Here is a 22,814-nt window from a genome sequence, read left to right on the forward strand (position 1 = left end):
AATGCTTTATATAAATTATGTTAAATAAGCAATGTCTCTCCTTCCTGTTCTATTGCAGATGGATGAATTTATGGAGTTGGGCAATGAGGTCCAGGATGGAGAGCTGGATGCTCTAATTGAGTCCCAAAAGCCAAATCAATGTTGCGTTCTGATCTACACATCCGGAACGACGGGGAAACCCAAAGGGGTGATGCTTAACCATGACAATGTGTGTATTCCAGGCACCCACCTCTCCATGGGCTGGCCCATGGCAGGAAAGTGCAGTTTAGTCTTCAGCTTCAAATAGGCAGTACCTGGCCGTGGGAATGCTTGGAAGTAACTTGTCTTAAGAACACAACAGGACAGGAAAAAATGTTTCTTAAACTCTAAGCAAGAGAGCAGAACAATCCATGGGGTTTGTTGGGACATCTCTCAAAAGCCTGCCTCCGGAATGTCAAAAATTTCACCCAAACCAGAATGGTTCAGGCCATGGCAGCTGCAGGTAGGGCTGGGAATGAACCCATTTGAAATCATGGAGAGCTGCTCCCAGTCAGTGCAGAAGAGCCAGTGGTCTGAGTCTGCATAAGGCTATATTCCACATGATTTGCACACTGAACCTCCCAGGGTTCAGTTGCTGGCTCCTCCAGCTGGAAGAATAAGCAGACAGCAGGTGATGGAGAAGACTCACTCCCCCAGGCCCTAGAGAGCTGCTGCCTGCCAGAGTCTACCGTGCTGGGCTAGATAGGCAATAGGCTACCTCTGCAAAAGGCTGCTTCCTGTGTCCCCGACAGTGGATGCAAAGTTGGTGACTCCTGTTTCCCTACGTGATTTCTATTCTGGCTGGTCGACCTGCTCCTGACAGCTGTCAGCGGAGAGGTTATTTATAATGTCACCCTCAGCCTGGAAAAATCCCTTGCCCACATGTGTGGGCTGATGCCCTCTTTATTAAAGTATGTTTCCCTCTGCCTGTGATTAAATTCGGAGCCACAGCATCACAGGATGATGCAGAAAAGCTTATTTAGATGCGCAGGAGACACCAAAGCCTTGGACTCAGAAGAAAGCTTTCTCTGCCACCAGCTCTTGCACCTGCTGATCTCAGCCTTTGCCCATTGCCCTTCTCACATGCCACAAAGCTTCCCAGTCTTACTCCGTTCCTAGTCAAAGTGCTGTGGTCAGAGTGCCGACTGGCGCTGGTCACAGGACGCAAGCTCTTCCCTACTGAAACAGCTTCACTGGCTACCAGCCTGTTTCTGAAGTTTGGGCCCAAGAACCTAAGAAGAGGCTGGCTGCTGGATCCAGCCCATCTAGCCCAGCCTCTTGTCCCCCAACCAGATGCCCCCAAGGGCAGCCTGCAAGCAGCACCGGAGCACAAGAGCCCCTCCCCTCCTGCTGCCTCCGATTGTGGACTTCGAGAGCCCTTTCCTCCATGAATTTGTCTAATCTTCTTCATCCCTCTATACACATCTGCCCGGGTGCTAAGCTCCTCGGAGAGCACCTTCTCTGGGTCCTGACAACATCAGAAGCTCAGCTGGTGGTGAGACAAGAGAAAGCCTTTTCTGTGGTGGCCCCCAGGTTGTGGAATTCCCTCCCAAGAGAGGTCAGACAGGCTCCCTCTGTCTATACTTCTGCTGGGAGGTTAGGAGCTTCCTGTTCAGGCAGATGATGCTGAGCACTGGGCAGCTGCCACTGCAAACTGAACTTTAATGCTGATTTTAAATGTGCTTTTATGTATTTTAACCATTGTTTTAAACTAGGGTTTACTTTGTATTTTATAATGATGTTTTAAAATGTTGTAAGCCACCTTGAATCCCAACCTGGGATTCTCCCAAATCCTTGGAGAGCTGCTGCCCTTCAGAGTCAACATTACTAGGCTAAATGGACTAATGGACCACGTAGCATTTCAAGAAGTGTTTGGTGAACACAAATTTGAAGTGGGCCAAAATCCCCCCTCCCGTCCCCTCTGATCATGGAGCGACAATTCCCAGAGTTCTCTGGGGAAAGGGATTGATTGCTAAACCACTCTGAAAACTGTAGCCCCCTGGACCAACTCCCACTCCCAGAATTATTTGGGGCAAGCCGTGAACTGCTTCAAGTGGACTCAGTGTTTTCCATGCATGGTGTGAATGTGACCTTGGTCTTTGCTGATGGAGGGCTCCTTGTTGTCAAAGGACATCTGCTCCATTATCTAACGCCTCTGTATTTATCTGCACAGATAACCTGGACTTCAGCCCATGCCAGCCGGGCAGGGGACATGCAGCCGGCTGAAATCCAGCAGGAGACCATCGTCAGCTACCTTCCTCTCAGCCACATTGCAGCCCAGATTTATGACCTCTGGACTGGAATCAAGTGGGGAGAACAGGTCTACTTTGCAGAGCCGGATGCCTTAAAGGTCTCTGTATAAAAAAATGTAAAAAATAAAAATGCCCCAGTTATTTTTCACTCTTCAAAACTGTCAAGTTGAACTTGGTGTTTTTCAGTGAGATGATGCAGAAGACCCTTTAAAGCTTTGGAAACCCCTCTGGGAAACAATAAGAAGCAGACTATATGGGGAACAAACAGTTAATTTACTGCCTTCGGGGGTGATTAAACCCTTCAACACCCTTTAAGTGTAAAGTCAGACTAGTGATCAGGATGGTTAAAGTATCATTGACTGCAGATATATGTCTTTATTCTAACTGTCCCTTCCTGGACAAAGAGTCTGTAGATTTTGAAAGAACTACAGAACTCAGGCTGAGCCGAAAGGGAGCACTTTTTGAGAATGTCTTTGGTAGCCACAAAAAGCCTTCCCCTCTTTTCAACAATGGGGTCTTCTCTGAAATGAAGCTTCACCCATTCCGAGTGAGGGCAATTCCTGTCTAGGAATGATTGCCTTCACTCTCAAGTGGCTATATCAAGTGTCAGGCTATATTGTGTTGTCTATGCAATTTCTGGTTGTCTGTGGTCTCTGCTTTCCAATTTTGCCATCCATTCTTGGTCTTTTTAGGGGGGCTTGGTGGGTACCCTGAAAGAGGCACTGCCCACCTCACATATGGGAGTTCCCCGGGTGTGGGAGAAGATCATGGAAAAGATCAAAGATGTCTCTTCTCAATCTGGATTTGTGAAGAAGAAAATCCTCTCTTGGGCCATGTCGGTCAGCTTGGAACAAAACCTGAGTGCCTCTTATAGGTATGTCATACAGATCTGGCCAGCAGGAGATTCAGCAGAGATTAGCACCAGGGACTCCTAGTCCTTAAAAACAAGCTCAGGGTAGACTTCCATTTTTCCAGGTTAAAAAGGTCAGGTGGTTTTTGTAGGTGACAAAAGACTCAGCTGAAACTTTCAGCTTTCATGTCATTTTAGAACAAGCTAAAAACTAGCCACGTTCATCAAAGTTAGAGTTCAAGAGACCCTTTACAAGTTGCATGGAACCAGGCAGAGGGCCTTCTCAGTAGTGGTAGCCCTCTCCATGGAAAGCCCTCCCATTAGATGTCAAGGAAACAAAGATCTGATTTTCCATAGACGTCTGAAAGCAGTCCTATAACGCGAAGTTCTTAATTTTTGAAGTATCGTTGTGCTCTTTTATATTCTGTTGGGCGCTGTCCAATGTGGCTGTGACAGCCCAGTCAGATGTGTGGGGTATGAAAAACAAATTATTATTAGAAATAGAAATAGCGCTGAATGAGACAAATACCAGGTGGAAATAGGGGGAAAGGCCTTCTTCTCTCCCTTCATTCCAGCCTTGCAAAAGACACTCCAAGAGAATGTGAGGCAAGGCCCTTGAAGGGGGTGGAAGTGTGGTAATGTTAAAGATAGTAGGAAAGAATATATTGAATAAGTATTACCCTTCCTTCACTCATGCTAGTAAGTGATGTAGCAGAGCAGATTCCACTCAATATAGCTGGAAGCTAGTTTGTAGATTCGTTTGAATCTCTTAGTTAAGATTATTTCCTGGTGTCCCCTTTAATCCCTCCTAAAAGAATAAAGACACAGGAGTCTTTCTGAGTAAAGTAACAAAAAGTTTACTCACATTTCAGTTCACGATTTGATCCCTGAAAGGCAGACTTTTCTTAATAGTTACACAAAGAAAGTGTGAGTTCATCTCATATGTAGACTGAACTCATGTGCTGCTGGCTGAGAGCCAGCAGACAGCAAAATTACATTAAGAGAACAAAATGGCTGCAGGAGACCAGCATGACAGCAAAAGAGAGAAGCAAGGCAACAGAAGGACAAAACCAGACTGAGAAAATTGCTGCAAGACTCAGTTCTTCTGTGGAGTCAGCCAGAGCCATGCCCATCTCCCAGGTCACATGCAGGGGGAGGATGCTCCAGACCAGAGGAACAGGAAGTTACCCTGACTGGATGTCCCCCTCCCTGTGCCCACTCTAGGGAAATAAGGAATGTTGCATTTGACTGCACCAGTGGATTACACCCTACAGGAGGGAGAACCCTGAGGGCCAGAAGCTGAAAACTGGAGGGCCACATTCCTCTCTCCAGTTTGAGGTTCCCCACCCCTGGTGTAGTCCAACAACACCTGGAAAACCACAGGTGGCCCATCCCTGGAGCAAAGCATTTTTGGCCTCTGTCTGTCTCGGGAGACAATGGAAGAGTGTGTTTTGGGGAGTGAAGTCAAACTGCTGGAAGGTAGCAGCCCCTGCTGTGGCTGTAGAGACCAATGCAGGAGAGACAGGTTTGGTTGAAGCTGGGGCAGAGGAAGGTGTCTGGTTGTGCTGATGCAGATGCACAGTAGAGTAGACTGGAAGAGATATTATTCTAGGCGGCTTCTTGGGGGGGGGAGCCTTTTCCCTGTGGCTGCTTTGCATATTGTTCCATTCTTGATGTCAGTTAGAAAAAAATTCCATTTGGCCTCTTTTTCTGTATCTCAAAGCTATTGCCATTACTCTTGTGGGGGGGGTCTCCCTCCCTCCTGTTTTATTTTCCATAGTGATTTAAAGCCCTTTCGAATGAGGTTAGCAGACTCTTTGGTACTTGCTAAAATCCGCCAGGCTCTGGGCTTTTCTCGGTGTGAGAAGCACTTCTGTGGAGCCGCTCCTCTCTCGACAGAAGCGCTGCACTTCTTCCTGGGCCTGAACATCCCCTTGTATGAAGCTTACGGGATGAGCGAGACCACTGGCCCACACTGCATGTCCAGCCCATATGTTTACCGGCGTTACAGGTAAAGCTGTGCCATCTTTGTTCTTGCAACCTGATCAGAAACAATCTTGCAGTCAGGACAATGGCCCTCAGTTAGGGATTGGTAAGAAATTTGATTCCGTTCACATTGAAACGCGAACCAACCTAATTTGTGCTTTCTGAAACTGTTCACAAACCACAATACAGTCATCTTTGAAACTTGCATTTCTCTGAATTTTGCAATGCAATTCTCTAGCCCAAGTAATGTGGTTCAAAAATACATATATTGAGGTAAAGTATGTATTTGAATCCATGTATCAGTGAAAATAAAGTACAGAAATGCTGGTATTGAGTAATGCTGCTTCTGGGACAAGAAGGGCTTAGGGGAACCAGATGGTGTTAGCTGTATTCCTTCCCACTGCTGATGTTTGCACATTTAACTTTTTTTAAAAAAAAGTTTTTAAAGCTTCCAACTGCCATCTTGCCTTTGTCCCCCAGTGCCATTGAAGTTGAATAATTCCGAAGCCTTGTGCATTAAAACAGATGCCCGTCATCTATTTTTATTTTTATTTTAAGCTGGAGCCATCTTCCCCAACTCCTCCAAGACTACAGAATAACTCCAGTTCTGGGGCTCTGAGTTTTACAGCATCTGTGTGTCAGAACACTCACATGTTTTTCCCCCAACAAACATACACAATTATTTATTTTTCCACATGGGAGCTCAGAAAAGGGACCCAGGCAGGACTTTGGAGGACGTTTGGGCCCTGTCACCTGCCCAAGCAGGGCTTGGGGGGGGGTCAGGCCTGCTGGGGGAGGACTACGATGATGCGACTGTCCGCTCTTTGGGCTGTTGGTGCTATCGCTGCTGCTCCTCATGTTCTCTTTCCCTTGCAGCTGCGGCAAAGCTGTCCCAGGTTGCAAAGTGAAGTTAATGAACAAGGACGACGATGGCAATGGGGAGATTTGCTTCTGGGGGCGAACTGTTTTCATGGGCTATTTGAACATGGAGGACAAGACCAGGGAAGCGATTGATGAGGATGGCTGGCTGCATTCTGGAGATCTGGGGAAGATGGACAGCGATGGGTTCCTCTACGTCACAGGAAGAATTAAAGGTGAGATGCCCTTGTGCAACATTTCCTGGGACCTAGTCATTCTCAGCAGGCCAGCATGTTTAGCACCAGGGTTGCTCAGTGGAGAGGGTCACGCCTTCTTGGTGTGTTTTTAGGGGGACCCTCATCAACCAAGCATCCTGTGCCTTCTCCCCTTGTTAGCATCTACAGGGCCAGCCCACCCCTGAGGTAAGGGGAGGCAACCACCTCAGGCTGCCTGAGATGTAGATCTTCCCTCACCCCTTCTTCCTTGGTGGGGAGGGGGCTCCATTTTTGGGTCTGGCCCTGGCAATCTTGCTCTCTCCTCTCCTGCTCTTTTGCTATTCCAAATCTGCAGTGAATTGTCCTGTCCTGCCCCCTTCTGGTGGTTTTGCAGCTGGCACTTCAGTCTAGCATTTCCACAGGGTGACACAGAGGCTCAGCTGCTCACCTTAGAAAGAGCTGTGTTTCAGAGGGAGAACAACTGCTTTGTACATAGAAGTTTCTGGGTTCAACACCAGGCATTTCCAGTTTAAAGGTGATGGGGAAAATCTTTCTCTGCTGGAGGTTTTCTCCTCCAGTCCTTGTGGGAGTGAGGTCAGCTCAGGAAGCCCTTACACCTGGGTTTGTCTGCTCCCAATGTACATTGAGTTTTGGTTCTCCAAGCCACATAGTCCCCCTCAGCACACCAGTGTAGTGGATGCAATCCTGGTATGGACAAATTTGTCCAGTTTCTCTCGGTTTCTCATTATTCTGACCATAAACTTGGCTTCTCACATTTCCACATCACTTTGCTTTTTTAAAAAATCCTCTATATTTCAAAGGATAATTGTGTTTCAGTTCACATGTTGAAGTGTGAATTAAGTAGTTTCTCATTAAACTACAGACAGAAACAAAATTCTCTCTCTTCCCCCACCATCCCCATAGTCCCATAGCAAGGGCTTTACATTTTCCCCACTTTCTTTTTTCTTCTTCCATGGAAAATTGGGCTAGCACTACAGATGGGCAAATAAAACGATTTCAGTTTCTCATCTTCCCAATCTTCAGTTCAGTTCTACACAGTCACACATTGATTGTTCAAAATTACTTTTTAAAAAAAGAATTAAATTGCCAGACATACAACCTGTTACAGTTCGCCCCCCCCCCCCCTTGCAACAGCAACCCCAACTACATCCAGTTGTATCTAGTACAAATTTCTCCTGACATCCACCTTTTAAAAATGCAATTTTGGCAACTATAAACATTTTTTGCAAAGTAATTTCCCAAATACAAGGCAGTATAACCTGCTATTTTCACTATTCTAGGCAACTATTTTTGGCACACTTTTTGTATGCATTGCTTGACTGAAGAACTGTCCTCCAAAACCTGGAGAAGTGTGGATTTTGAAATATGCCTGATATTTTGCAAATTTCTCCCCCATCCTAGAAGGCACATGCATGTCCTTTCTTTGGGCTTCCTAATGTCTCCTCTGGTGTGACTCATCAGAAAGCAAGCTAAGCCATCCATAAGTAAAAGAGTGAGATCTAAACTCCACAATGAGGAATGCCTTGTCTGTCTGTCTGTCTGTCTGTTTCTCTCTGAGTGCAAACCAGTGTTTCCTGTTCTCAGAGATCCTGATTACAGCTGGGGGTGAAAACATCCCTCCAGTCCCCCTCGAAGATGCTGTCAAGAGGGAGCTGCCTCTTGTGAGCAACGCCATGCTGATTGGAGATCAGAAGAAATTCTTGTCCATGTTACTGACTTTAAAGGTACAGGTCCAGCACAGTTAAACATTTCTGGCAGATGTACAAATGAGGCATAGAATTCAGCGGCTCACTCACTTGGTGTTGAGCAGGAGGGGGACACCTTCTCCATTGAAAACTGCTTATGGCAGTGGTGTCTCCTGAAGGGAGGGTGGGAGGCCAGAGGCAGGGGCGTAGGAAGGGGGCGGTGCGCCCTGGGTGCCATCATGGAGGGGGGTGACAAAATATCAAGGAACAATTACTGCCCTACTAGGGCGGTTCATTAAAAACTTTTTTTGGAAAATGGCTGAGGGGAAAAACAGAAGATGGGTGGCCATCGGTCAGGGATGGTCTAGTTGAGATCCCCAGGGGTTTGGCTAGATGACCCTCTGGGTCCCTTCCAACTCTACAATTCTCTGGTGCAGGCTTGTGCAGAGTTTTAGGTACAAGTTGGATGCAAGGGGTGCATAGGATTGCAGCCCATCTTACGCACCGTCAGCTCAGGAATAAGTCCCACTGAACAGGATGCGACTAGATTGCTGCTGTGCAGTCCTGTTTTTTAAATCAATGTTTTCCTTTTCAGATGATAGAGCATGGTGAAATCACAATAAATAAAACCTCCCCTTCAGTAGTTTCAAACACTACTACAGGTTCCACATAATATCTGTACTGCACCTGCACTTTGGAACTCCCCACCTACTGCAACAAAGCACGTGCCTTTGCTAGACTCTTTTCGGGCACCTGCTAAAAGCATTCTTCTTTAGGCAAGCATACCTAGATGCTTAGGAAGTAGAAGTAATTTTAATCTTTATATTTTAGCTTTTGTATGTTCTAAAGTAGGATTGTTAATTTTTCTTGATTTTACTGCTGTGGTGTTTTTTGTTTTGGTAAACCACTTTGCAGGTTTTTTAAAATAAATTTTATTAAATAAATAAACAATAAATATAAATAAAATAACACAAGCCTAAACACAATCCACCCTGTAGATTTAAATATCTGTCCACAGTTGTCTACTTGTTATTAGAGGCCCAGAATAAGAAAATATGAAATAACATAAAACCATTTTTGCAGGCAAATTTTTTAAAAAAATTCAATGTGGGGGGTGACAAGAAATTTTCCGCACTGGTTACCACCTGACCTTCCTACGCCTCTGGCCAGATGCCGTCCCAATGTTGTCAGATTCCAGCTCCCATCAGCCTCTCAGCCAGGACTGCCTAATATCAGCGGTGGCAGGGTGTAGCTCTCCCTGGTCTATGAAATGCCGTCCCCAAAATGGTTCAGCTGGTACATGCAGTATCATCTTTTCCAGAACTTTCTGTTCTCTAATTTTTTAACTCTCATTGTGCTGCTTTGAAAATTCTGTTTCTGCATTTTTTTTAAGCATGTGCTTTTATTCCTTTAAATTCCAAGATGCTTTCTGGGGCTTGCTGCAGTTTTTAGTTCTCTTTTACATTTACTTGCTGCTTTTATATTGTTGCATTTTAAATACTGTGGATGACTGCATAGTGTGGAAAAGAAAATGGGACAGAGAGACGCTTCTCTACCTTTCTCCTGTTAGCAGAACTTGACTCATCCAACAAAGAGAGAATCCAATACTGTCCCAGGACCTGGAAGCTCTGGGTCTGAGATGAGAAGCCTCAAGACAGAGGTGCCCCCCTGACTCCACTATTGAACCCTCAGCTCTTCCCAAGCCACAACTCTCAGTGACTCTGCTCCCCCCCTCCCAGTATTTTGGCCTGACTGAAATGTCTCCTTGAATGCAAATCCTCTGGCTTGTCTGGATGTAAGACTCTCTGTGTGTAGCAAAAATGAAACAAATCCACATTTGCTGCTCTGCTCCCTTTTTGCCACTGGCAGATGTCCTCTCCCCTGCAAAGGCTGCCCGAAAGGGCATGTGGCCTGGCTGGAAAAGGTTCCTCCCTCTGGACTAGATGGAGCTTTGGCCAGATCCGGCAGTAGGGAAGTTCAGGCTGGGTAGCCTCCTTGGTACTAGCAGGTCCCCTTTCCACACCAGGATCACTGCCACATAAGTACCTGTGTGAACACTTTATGCTGTAAACCACCCTGTGATCTTCAGATGAAGGGTAGTATATAAATTTAACAAATAATAAAAAGCTGTTTATTTCACCACACTCTCCTTCCCCATTTCCAGTGTGCAGTGGATCCTGAGACTTCTGAGCCTATGGACAGCCTGACCCAAGAAGCCAGGGAGTTTTGTCAGAAAGTTGGCAGCAAAGCCACTCAAGTGTCTGAGGTTGTGCGGACAAGAGATCCGGCTGTTTATCGGGCCATCCAAGATGGCATAGACAGAGTCAACGGACAGGCAGCGGCCAATGTTCAGCGCATTCAGAAGTGGGCAGTTCTACAAAAGGATTTTTCCATTTCCGGTGGGGAATTTGGTAAGTTTTCCAAGGGCTGGGTTACAATCTGGAATTCAGTTATATTAAAAATTCCAGATGTATCTCTTTGGAGGGATAGTAAGACTGCTAAATTTGGGGTTTGACTTTGGTAAATGTATCCAGTAAAGTAGAACTGCAGGATCTCTGGTGTATTCCATCCGTCATAGGCAGTTCTTCAGCTGGGATCATTAAGCCTCTGGATTAGAATCCACCTTTTCCACACACACTTTCCTCATGACAAACTGCTAATATCAATTCATTTCCATTTTAGGTCCAACCATGAAATTAAAGCGGCAAACTGTTGTTGAGAAGTACAAAGATGAAATTGATTCCTTTTACAAAAAATAAAGTCAGCCGTCCAGTATTGCTCTTCAAGCTCCAATAGAACAGAAACGCACATTCTGTAGAATATGTAAGACCATCTTTCCAAGGAAGGTGTTTGAAGACCACCACCATTTTGAAGAGGAGCACCAGATACTAACAAGAGCACGTTTTGGGTTCCACTTCTAAATGCTAATTAGGCTACAGAAGCCAGAGAGAAGCACGCACCCCAGAATCAGTGTTGGAAGGGGTCCAGAGGGTCGTCTAGTTGAGCCCCCTGCAATGCAGCAATCTCAACTAAAGCATCCATGACAGATGGCCAGCCGATCAATCCAATATTCATTCCAGTGAATATAGATTTTCATTCAGTTATTGATAGGGACGGACCAATCTCCCAGTTGTGATTTCTCATTTTCAGTCCAATCTGAATTTGCAACTTTTCAACATCAGTTTGTTTCTTTAAAGAAAGCATTCATTTTAGTGTGCATTTCTCCAAATACACAAATCTCTATTCTGCCTTGGTCAGACCACACCTGGAATACTGTGTCCAATTCTGGGCACCACAATTTAAGAATACTGACAAGCTGGAACATGTGCAGAGGAGGGCAACCAAGATGATCAAGGGTCTGGAAACCAAGCCTTAGGAGGAACGGTTGAGGGAGCTGGGTATGTTTATCTTGGAAAAGAGGAGACAAAGAGAAGAAATGATAGCCATTTAAAAATATCTCAAGGGCTGTCACATGGAAGATGGAACAAGCTTGTTTATTCATGCTCCAGAGGGTAGAACCCAAACTTCCAAGTTACAAAACAGGAGATTCTGACTGAACATCAGGAAGAACTTTCTGATGAGAGCTGACAGTGGAACAGACTCCCTTGGGAGGTGGTGGCCTCTCCTTCCTTGGAGGTTTTCAAGCAGAGGTTGGATGGCCATCTGTCAGAGATGCTTTAGTTTAGATTCCTGCATTGTATGGGGTTGGACTAGACAGTCCTCGGCTTCCCTTCCAACCCTACAATTTTGATTCTTTACAGTCACAATCAGTGAGTAGGATTCTCCTAATATACATATTTTGTATGCAGTTTTCCTAAGTATAATACATTTTGACATTAATTTTGACCAATATATGTAGTTTTATGCACACTTTCCTATAAGGTATATATATACCTTTGGTTGGAGAACTGCACTGCAAAATTCAGAGAAGTATAATTTCGAAAGTTAGCTGCGTTTTTGTTTCCTGCATTGTTTTGGGACACGCTAATTTGGTCTGGTCACATTAAAATGTGAACTAAGCTAAATTTTTCCATCTTTATTTATAGCTTCTGGAAACAATTCAGATTCAAACACTATTTCTGTTGAAAACATAACCATATTTTTTAAAGTTATGTTTTCTAGCAAATGAAGTTAAACATACTAATTTGTACTAAATGCCACAGGACTGCTTTCATTGAATGGGTGCAGGTTGTATTTTTGTCAGCTGAATAACAAATTAAAATAAAATTATATAGATCAGACTACAGAATTCAAGTTTTGCAACAAATGAAAAACAGGCATTGGCACAAGATGTAACTATGAGTTAAATCAATGGTCTTTTAACCCAATCTTACAAGTTAAGGCTTTTTCTGGCCCTGGCGAATCCAGGTCTCTCTTAGCTGAAGATATGAACCAAGCACCTTCTGAATGCAAAGGTTAAAAACACCTCTTGAATTTATGCTGATTCATTGTAGTAGCAAAGAACATGACAACAAAAAACATATTCCTTATGTTCCTTAAAAGGACTTATTTCCAAATCAACATGTAGGATTGCATTGTTTGTGTTGAGGCAAGAGCAGGGATAGGGAACCCCTGTGGAGGACTAGCCAAGGATATTTTTACTGCACACCCATAATAATATAATAATAATAATAATTTATTATTTGTATCCTGCCCATCTGGCTGGGTTTCCCCAGCCACTCTGGGCGGTTTCCATAGAAACCAAAAATACACTAAAATCACAGATTAAAAACTTCCCTGAACAGGGCTGCCTTAAGATGTCTTCTGAATGTCAGGTAGTTATTTATCGCTTTGACATCTGATGGGAGGGCGTTCCAAAGGTCGGGCGCCACTACCGAGAAGGCCCTCTGCCTGGTTCCCTGTAGCTTTGCTTCTCGCAATGAGGGAACCGCCAGAAGGCCCTCGGTGCTGGACCTCAGCGTCCGGGCAGAACGATGGGGGTGGAGACGCTCCTTCAGGTATACTGGGCCGAGGCCGTTTAGAGCTTTAAAGGTCAACACCAGCACTTTGAATTGTGCTCGGAAACGTACTGGGAGCCAATGTAGGTCTTTCAAGACCGGTGTTATGTGGTCTCGGCGGCCGCCCCCAGTCACCAGTCTAGCTGCCGCATTCTGGATTAGTTGTAGTTTCCGAGTCACCTTCAAAGGTAGCCCCACGTATTGCAGCAGTCCAAGCGGGAGATAACCAGAGCATGCACCACTCTGGCGAGACAGTCCACGGGCAGGTAGGGTCTCAGCCTGCGTACCAGGTGGAGTTGGTAGACAGCTGCCCTGGATACAGAATTGACCGGCGCCTCCATGGACAGCTGTGAGTCCAAAATGACTCCCAGGCTGCGCACCTGGTCCTTCAGGGGCACAGTTACCCTATTCAGGACCAGAGAGTCCTCCACACCAGCCCGCCCCGTCCCCCAAAAACAGTACTTCTGTCTTGTCAGGATTCAACTTCAATCCATTAGCCGCCATCCATCCTCCAACCGCCTCCAGGCACTCACACAGGACCTTCACCGCCTTCACTGGTTCTGATTTGAAAGAGAGGTAGAGCTGGGTATCATCTGCATATTGATGGACACCCAGTCCAAACCGCCTGATCTCTCCCAGCGGCTTCATATAGATGTTAAAAAGCATGGGGGAGAGGACGGAACCCTGAGGCACCCCACAAGTGAGGGCCCAGCGGTCTGAACACTCATCCCCCACCACCACTTTCTGAACACGGCCCAAGAGGAAGGAGCGGAACCACTGTATAACAGTGCCCCCAGCTCCCAGCCCCTCTAGACGGTCCAGAAGGATGTTATGGTCGATTGTATCAAAGGCTGCTGAGAGATCCAGCAGAACTAGGAAACAGCTCTCACCTTTGTCCCTAGCTCGCTGGAGATCATCGACCAGCGCGACCAAGGCAGTTTCAGTCCCATTATGAGGCCTGAATCCCGATTGGAAGGGATCCAAATGGTCCGCATCCTCCAGGCGTGCCTGGAGTCGTTCAGCAACCACGTGCTCTATCACCTTGCCCAAGAATGGAAGATTTGAGACTGGGCGACAGTTAGCCATACTGGTCAGGTCTAAAGATGGTTTTTTAAGAAGCGGTTTAATGACCGCCTCTTTCAGCGGATCTGGGAATGTTCCCTCACAGAGCCCATCGCCCAGCCCTTCCCGGCTTGCTTTTATTAGCCAGGAAGGGCAACGATCAAGGAGACAGGTGGTTGGTTTCACGCGTCCGAGCAGCCTGTCCACATCCTCGGGGGTAACGGATTGAAATTGATTCCATACAACTTGACCAGACAGAGCTCTAGCACTCTCCCGCCCCAGCCCTGCTCCCACGGTGGTGTCTAGCTCCTTCCGAATATGAGTGATTTTATCTGCAAAAAACTTTGCAAAATCGTTGCAGGAGATCTTGGGGTCTTTACAAGGCCCCGGTGGTAAAGGTGGTTCCGTTAAATTGCGGACCACCTGAAAGAGTCTCCTGCTACTATCTTCTGCAGATGCAATAGAGGCGGTGAAGAAAGTCTTCTTCGCCGTCGCTATCGCCACTTGGTAGGCTCGACGTTGAGCTCTAACGTGTGTCCGGTCAGATTCGGAGTGAGTTTTCTGCCACCGACGCTCTAGCTGTCTCAACGATTGTTTCATCACCCTCAGCTCCGAAGAAAACCACGGGGCTGTCCGGGCTCCATGCAATCGGAGAGGGCGCTTCGGAGCCAGACAGTCAATAGCCCTGGTTAACTCCGCATTCCAGCGGGCCACCAGGTAATCAGCTGAAAGGCCATCAACATGGGATAAAGCATCCCCTACCACTCTCTGGAAACCATTTGGATCCATTAAGTGGCGGGGGCGGACCATCCGAATTGGTCGCACCTCCCTGCAGAGGGGAAGGGTCGCGGAGAAGTCCAGTTGCACCAGGAAGTGATCTGACCATGCCACTTCTTTTGTTTCACTTTTACTTAGTGTCAGATCACCCACGTCACTAGAGGTGAACACCAGGTCTAAGGCATGTCCATGACTATGAGTTGGGCCAAACTTACAACAACAACACGATTTGTGCTCGTGGTGCTGTCAGAGCAGTGGCATGCTGGCCTACCAATTCTGGGATGTTGCAGAATACACTCGCCATAAAACTGTGTGGAGAGGCCACTCAACTACAGTCAAACCTCGGTTCCCAAAAGCCTGTTTTGGAACGTTTTGGCTCCCAAATGCTGAAGACCCGGAAGTGTTCCGGTTTTCAAACTTTTTTGGAAACCTAACGTCCGACGTGGCTTCCGCTTGAGTACAGGAAGCTCCTGCAGCCAATCGGAAGCCACGCTTCAGTTGTTGAACATTTTGGAAGCCGAACGGGCTTCCAGAACGGATTACATTCAACAACTAGGTTTGACTGTACCTCTTTCTTCACCTCTACCACTGGCCATGCCTGGAAGCAAGACTTTGGGGAGATGGGAAAGGAAGCATAGGTCAGCTTTCATCAACCTGTTGTCCTCCAACTTTTTTGGGGACTATTAAAGTTGTAGTCCAATAATTCTGGATCGTGCTCTAGGTTCAAGAAGGCTGGTGCACAATTGTTTTTTAGATTATGCAGCAGGCAACATTGATGTGGAGATGTTGCCTGTGGTACATTTTTTTGAATTATAAATTACACACTTCAAAGGAGCAACATGGCCATGTTACTTTGGGGCACTTATTTGCCCATCAAAAGGCTTTAAAACTGATTAACCAATCCATCCTCTGCTACACTATGAATGAAAACCAGTAGATTCTAGACTGAAAACATTGCAACATTTATTGCTTAACCCCTCAGGCACCTGAAATGCATTTCTTCACACCAACACTATTTAGCACATTATATATTTTTAATGAGCCAGTTGTATGTTACTAGCAAAAGCTACTAAGGGGACTAATTTTTGCCTTCCAGTTTAAAGATGTACTCAGAGCTGCCTTTTCCAGAAGAGCCAATATGGACTTCCACAGAGGGACATGAGCTCTCTGAAGGCTGGATTATTCAAAGCACTTAAAACTAGTCACCTAATTAAGAACCAAAACAAAGGCAGCGTATCTTGGGGGGAGGGACTTTATTTTTTCCTTGCTTTGTGTGCGAATGGTAACCTCAGTACAATCCAAGAGACAGACAGAAGCAGCAAAAATATAACACACACATATCAAGCAAGAGCTCTGTTTGCCAAGTTCTTTGAGAAGCCCATATTAATACACAATATTGAAAGGTACCTCTCAGTGCACAAGCAAAACACAAAAAAGACAAGTTCCCAAGGCCTCACTCTCATCCCTACTTCTGGTTGTGCAGATACTACATGGAAACTGGCAATGCAAAGCAATCCTGCACGACGGCTTTAATGTGTGGGAGAAAAAGCCAGACTGGTGGCACCAGCCAGCTGCAGGCCCAGCCACAGTTCTCCTATTCCTCTTGGATAGAGACACAATGGAGAGAATCTGGCATGGGACTTCTAGATCATCAAAAGGTTTGTAACGTTCATGTCCATAACAAAACGTGCAAGGGGCATGTTATGAACTTGCAGCAAGAGTTGTTGCAAAATACAGCATCCCTGAAAAGTTCTCTTCCTTTGCCCCCGGATAACATCTGCTCAACACAATCTACGCACAATGATGCTGTAAGATTGCCCACCCATTTTCCCACTTCATCTGTTGTTGCTTTGGGAAGGCACAGCTCAGGGGTACAGCATCATGCATTTTTGTGTTACCAAATGTCACCAGGAGGTGCAAAGCTGCTGTTTCCAGCAGCAGCTATGAGCCACGCACCATTATCTCCTGGCCTGGATTAACTATAAAATCTCTCCATCTGATTGGCTCAAAAAAATTAAAGACCAAGCAGCCTATTTAATGGTAAACTGAAGATATATATATATGTGTGTATCATTGAGCACAATACAAAAGCCATTACATACATACAGTAGTAACTGTAAATTATACATTTGGTATCCCATCTAGACAGGAAAGCATTAAACATTCCCTTCACAATCTGTAGCCGACAAAATCACGTTGCGTAACTAATTTTCATTGAGGAATGCTAGAGCAAGTAATGTGCAGAGAAGACTAAAAAGGAGTAGTCATTTTTACTTTTAACACTTTCCCTTCAGTCCCAGAAGGATAGAGATACCTTGCATTTTATATATAACAGCTCAAACCCATGTTTCCACGGTTACAAGTCTTTATTTATGCTTCTGAAGGACAGATTCCAGGAGTACCTCTGTATAGCAAGCTTTCTTGTTCTTTGCTTTAGAAAAATATATTGTGCTATTTTAAGGCTGTGCCACCTCCTGCATTCCTAATGGATAACAAACCAAGCCTCCTTCAAAGTTGTAGTGATAAAATCAGACTTTTGCATATCTGCACACTTAAATACATCAAGTGTTTCTGAAAAAGTAGGAGGACTCAAAATGGAAGGTTGCCAATTGCGTGCAATATGAGCTAAAAAAATGGAATTTGACTTTACAAAAATGTGTCTGACATGTAATAAATAAAAATAAGCACTTGGAAAAAGTCCACCAGAAGCAGGCACAAGAAGAATCGCATCCATTTGGGCTGAATTTATTTAACAGAGAGGCTCTCCGTCTAACAGTTTGCTTTCCTCAAGAGAAAGGCGAACAAAATGGAAATGAATTGCAGACAGCTAACACATTTTAGTAACAGCTTCCATCAGGGGCAACTGAAACCAACAAGCTAGGGAGATGCTTTATTCCATCGCCCTTACTCTGCGACAGATCTCTGCTGTGAACTCTGAACACTTTGAGTTACCTCCCAAATCTTTGGTCAAGACCTGAAAAGAAAGATGGAAAAAGATGGTGAAGAAGAATGGACACTTTAAACGCTTCAGTTTAATGAAATGTAATTAGCTAACTACAGCCACATAGTCTTTTCCAGGATAAGGACACATAGTGTGGTGTTGTCCTTCTGTGCCCAAAGTTAGAAGACTTGTGCTAGTTCTTGATTAAGGGAAGGTTTTCCAAACCATCATCTCAAAGGCTGGACATTTTGCAAAGTGGTGCCCAACTCAACTGGATGGACATCAAGTGTTTTGTGCTCAGCAGGGCCAAGTGCCAGTTGCTCCATCTGACTGTGTCCTCTCCATAATTATTGTGACAAGCCTGGGTTGAGCCAAGAAAGGCAATGGATTGAACCTGGGATCTTCTGCTTGTATAGCAGGTGCTATAGTATCCCCCCGTGTGCCACCTGTATGAATTTTGAGTGCCAAAGGCACTCTGAACGTCTAATCAAAATCTTATTCAGCACCTATATGCTCACTTAACACATAGCGCTGGGATGATAAGAAAGCTCTCCGTTTTCACCGCTGCTCAATTCAATCATAAGAAACCAATCTAGTTCACACAGAAGAGAATCTACCTACCCTGCAGGTAGAGATAAGCACTCTTTTCTCCTCTTTGCAGAGCACACATGCTTGTTGCTGGATACAAACAGCTAAATATTGTCTCCCAACTAAATGCCAACCTCCAGTTAACAGATAATGCTAGCAGCACTGTTTATAAGCTAGAAACTAAAGCAAATACTGAGACACAAATTGGAGCTGGTGGTGCTATAGACCTAGTAGAGTTTTCGTGTATGTGCTGCAAAAGAGAGCATTTATAGACCTGGTAGAAGAGAGTGGGAGACTTGTTCAGTGTCAGTGGAACTGGACAACAGAAAATTCTTCCAACCTGGCATAGCGTGTGCTCTAGTCCTATCTGAATCACATTCTGTAGAAACTGGATTGCAAGATCGCCAGTGATAGGTGAACCCTGACAAGGCATACCTTTCCATCTTTGATGGTATCAAAACAGGCATCTTCTATTTTCGTGGCGTATTCTTGCATTCCCATGTGTCGCAGCATCATCACTGCACTCAATAGAAGTGCTGTTGGGTTTGCCAAGTCCTTTCCAGCAATATCTGGAGCTGTTCCATGAACCTATGAAAATAAAGAATGCTGACCTGATTCTTTGGCTAAAACTAAAGCATTGATTCAGTGGATTATCTTGCACCAGCAGTGGAAAGTTGGTGCTTTTTACAAAGCCTGTCTATTATCACATGTCTACTGCTGCCAAGGTAAGTGGTGATGCTGGTAGTGGCAGATGCAGCTGGCCTCTGTGCTACACCAGTGTGCGACCAAGATTCTAAGCAATTTCCCAAGAGTGAATGCTAGTCAACATAAAAACAAAACAAAACAAAACACTACATCCTTGTTTGGAAGAACAACAAATTCAGCTGTATATTGAATAATATTTCCGTATGAGAAGTGAATTTGAACTCCTAATTCTACCTAATTCTTCCAAGGCAGCTTAAATGCTGCCTTGGAAGATCCTCTTTTCAAAATATTGCTACGTTCAGTAATTCTTATTTGACAAAAATTGTATACCATTTGATTGTAAAAAAATAAAATAAAAAACCTCTTAGTGTTTTACACAAATATAGACTAAAACATTAAATTGGTTTAAAAAAAGCATTTAGAAATATTCCAACAAACAATTGCTAGAAAGAAACAAAATAGTTGCAACTTCTACATATCTGGGTAGGCTTGTCTAAACAAAAATGTTTTCATCTGGCATTAAAAAGAGTACAGTGAAGGCGCCTGCTTGATGTCAACAGGCAGGGAGTTCCAAAGCGTACGGGTTGCCAGACTTGCAGATCTATTTCTTACAAGTGAGGAACAAGCATGATGCAGCACCTGTAATAGACTGAAGCAGTTGAGTGGGCATATATGGGATAAGGCAATCCTGCAAACAAACATATCCTACCCTGTTATACAGTTATACCTCCGTGAACATCCGCCTTGTCTAGCATCCATTCCGTTGAACATCCGTGGCAAACCTGAAAGCACTGGAACAGGTTACTTCCGGGTTTGCCAATCGCACATGCACAGAAGCACTAAATCACGCTTTGTGTGCGTGCACAGAGGCGGCGCTTTGCCCTATGTCCTTTCTGGCTAGCGGCCAGGGCTCCAGAACGGAACCCGGACACAAAACAAGGTACAACTGTATAGCATTAGTAACCCTTTGAACCTGGCTTGGCAGCAAATGGGCAGCTAGTGCAGATCTCTGAGCAGAGGTGTCACCTGCTGACAGGTTCTCCCTTCAGTGAGCAACCATGCTGCAGTGCTCTGCACTAACTGCAGCTTCTGGATTGAGTGCAAGGGAAGCCCCCCTCAGAGCGCACTGCAGAAATCCAGTCCTGAAGTCAAGCTTCTTTGTTACATGCACTTGAACAGACCTGTTATGAACTTATTAAAACCCCGCAGAGAGAGGCATTTGCTTTTCTAGAAAGCAATTATGTCAAAAATCAGAGTTCAAGTTCCAGAATTTTATTTCAGAATAGGAATCTTACTGATTCAAAGATTGCGACTCCATTGGCACCAATGTTCCCACTTGGTGTTACTCCAAGACCTCCAATCAATCCTGCACACAAATCACTGGAAGGAAAATGCAAACACACAATAAATATTTGAGTTTGTATATTTAGGCTCTTTAAATTATTATATACTTGCAGTGGGAAGTTCAGGGGAAAAGGGAGCTAAAAAGCAGAGCTAGTGGAAAACAGATGATGATCTTCACAAGGACCTAAAACACAAAAGGAGTGTTTGGTAGCAGAGTGCAGTCACGCACAACCTGTTTACTGGGTGCAAATAGGAGCAGGCCAGTGCAAAGCATGGCTTGAGGAATGGAGGAGGCCAGACAAACTTAGAAAGCTGCAGCACAGGAAGACCCAGAGAAGCTGTGAGCAAGTGATGCACTCTGATGGACTTTTTAGGTATCCCAAAACCGTTCCTCCAATCAGAAGTACAGGGTGGCCAACAACACAGACTAAATGAATAGAACATACAATTAAAAAACAACACAAAATCAGTGGTGACAAATAACTATAATCACCTCTGAAAAATCAATTCCAATCGTGGTCCAAAAACCTGGACAAATGAGATGTCTTTAGTCTTCATTTAATACGTTTTTATTGTGGGGGTGAACAGGATGTCAGCTGGAAAAGTTTTATAAGCAGGGCATCACCACAGAGAATGCCACCTCTTGACATTGTCCTGACAACTCCAAGAGATGGGATGAGTAAGGCATCTACTGCAGATTGTAACGCAGGCATCAGTTGGCACTGGGGAAAACACACCCAAGTTACTGGGTCCCAAGTGATTTAGGGCTTTACATGTAAAACAGCAAGACCCTGAATTGGGCTCACAGCTGACCAGCAGCCAGTGCAGTGCTTTAAGAACTGGAGGGATGTGGTCCTTCCCTGCTGGCCAGCAGCATTCTGCACCAGCTGCAGCTTCCAGAACATCTTGAAGCTTAGCCCTGAGCACAACACATTTCATAAATCTACCCAGGATATAACTAGTGTGTGTCTGAGAGGCCAGGCTATTCTGATCCAGGAAGAGCTGTAGCTGGCAAACCAGGTGAAGCAAGGCACAAGTGCCCCTTGGGCATCTCCAGTGGGCACTTTCTGAGTTAACATGCTTCAAGTTCCATTTTATGCAGCAGGCCAAAATTGGCTTCTGCAAGAAATAAGGCCTAGTTTTATGGCTGCTTTTCAGAGATTTGTTCATTATTTGCACACCACTTTGAGAGCTTGTGTTGAAGAGCAGTTTATAATCATCTTATAAATAAATACGTACATAAAATCCTTCACACTAGCTCAAGTCTCCTTACCTAAGGATGTCACCATACAAGTTTGGCATTACAAGGACATCAAACTGAGATGGATCCTGCACCATCTAAGGGACAAGAAATAAGCTGCTGTTTTTAGGAGGAAAATAGCAACTATGAAGCACCTTAATCATGAGTTTGCTATATACTCACATTCAGACACACAGTGTCGAGATACATTTCATTAAACTTAATGTCTTTACAGTTTTCTGCTGCTTCCCTGCATTTTTTCAGGAACAACCCGTCAGACATTCGCCTGTGCATCAAGGGAAAAAAGCCGCATTTTAGGGTCCTAGATGTGCGTACCAGATTAATGTTGCATTCAGACATGGGGGAGGGGACAGTAGTAGAGAGGGAAAGCACCTGTCGACGGCAACTATAGTGTAACATGCCGGGCGTTTAGTTTGAGTTCAGAAGCAAATATCCATGTTTCAAAGGTAATATTCCTTTCTAATCTTAAGCAATTCACAAATTTTAAGAGAATAAGAAAGATGGAGATATAACAAGTTATTTTTATGCTTTCTGCCCTAAAAGCAGAAATTGTATTTCTCAGGGAAAATTTATAACCTGCCTTTCCTCCTAGATGCTTAAGGGAGCAAACGTGTGTTTTGTTCTCCCAATAAACCTGTGGAGCAGGTGAGGCTGAGACTGGCACAAGGTCTCCCAGTAGCTTCATGGATGAACGGGGATCGGAACACTCTCAATCACTAAATTACACAGAGACCTTACAAGCTATTGTTATATTTTATACTGTTCTCTTGAATGGTCACAGAGATCTATACACATAATGATGCACGCACACACCCCTCTGGAAGCCAGCGAGGTGAAAACATTTCTCTTCTTTTTGGCTGTGCTCAGTATATATTATAGTAGACAAGTCCACTGAAGAGAACAAAAGGTCAAAACATATCTGACCAGCCAAGATAGATTTTTCACTTAACCGCTGTAGCTGATCCGCTAGGGTGGCTGGCAAGGGCCCTCCAGATATACAAGGGAAGGTCTCTTTCATGCCACCCAGGGACAATGCTGTGGTACTATTTGAGTCAGATTGTTCAGTGACCGTAACATGATGTAAACTCTTCAGAGCAAGGATGGCTAACCTGTGGCCCTCCAGATAATGCTGGACTTCAACTCCCATCAGTCCTAGCCAGCAAGGCCAATGGCGAAGAAAACGGTAGTCCAAGATCACCAAGAGAGACACAGGTGAGCCATTGCTGCTTTGGCCATGGTATCAAGTGGCCTTCAAAACTGTGTTTAAGATACATAAATACAAACTGTCTATAT

The 22,814-nt window shown here is 44.9% G+C and overlaps 2 protein-coding genes across 5 annotated transcripts in view; one reads left to right on the plus strand and one right to left on the minus strand.

Moving 5' to 3' along the window:
- Window positions 1–10,931, plus strand: part of ACSBG1 (acyl-CoA synthetase bubblegum family member 1) — a 36,112-nt gene extending 25,181 nt beyond the window's left edge. For all 4 annotated transcript variants that reach the window (XM_053364672.1, XM_053364674.1, XM_053364676.1 and 1 more), the window contains 8 exons: window positions 59–208; window positions 2,192–2,368; window positions 2,963–3,144; window positions 4,901–5,131; window positions 5,983–6,200; window positions 7,785–7,924; window positions 10,050–10,296; window positions 10,568–10,931. In XM_053364672.1, coding sequence (XP_053220647.1) covers window positions 59–208; window positions 2,192–2,368; window positions 2,963–3,144; window positions 4,901–5,131; window positions 5,983–6,200; window positions 7,785–7,924; window positions 10,050–10,296; window positions 10,568–10,644 — 1,422 coding nt within the window. In that variant the 3' untranslated portion in view covers window positions 10,645–10,931. The remainder of the gene's footprint in view (window positions 1–58; window positions 209–2,191; window positions 2,369–2,962; window positions 3,145–4,900; window positions 5,132–5,982; window positions 6,201–7,784; window positions 7,925–10,049; window positions 10,297–10,567) is intronic.
- A 4,987-nt stretch (window positions 10,932–15,918) lies between these two features.
- IDH3A (isocitrate dehydrogenase (NAD(+)) 3 catalytic subunit alpha) overlaps window positions 15,919–22,814 on the minus strand; it is a 31,160-nt gene continuing 24,264 nt past the window's right edge. Inside the window, exons 7-11 of the mRNA XM_053364984.1 lie at window positions 21,684–21,786; window positions 21,534–21,598; window positions 20,212–20,296; window positions 18,647–18,799; window positions 15,919–17,656 (exon numbers count right to left, since the gene is read on the minus strand). Of these exons, the coding sequence (XP_053220959.1) occupies window positions 17,573–17,656; window positions 18,647–18,799; window positions 20,212–20,296; window positions 21,534–21,598; window positions 21,684–21,786 (490 nt within the window). The 3' untranslated portion in view covers window positions 15,919–17,572. The remainder of the gene's footprint in view (window positions 17,657–18,646; window positions 18,800–20,211; window positions 20,297–21,533; window positions 21,599–21,683; window positions 21,787–22,814) is intronic.

This window comes from Podarcis raffonei, chromosome 14 (genome assembly GCF_027172205.1).
Source record: "Podarcis raffonei isolate rPodRaf1 chromosome 14, rPodRaf1.pri, whole genome shotgun sequence".
NCBI classification, from domain to species: Eukaryota; Metazoa; Chordata; class Lepidosauria; order Squamata; family Lacertidae; genus Podarcis; species Podarcis raffonei.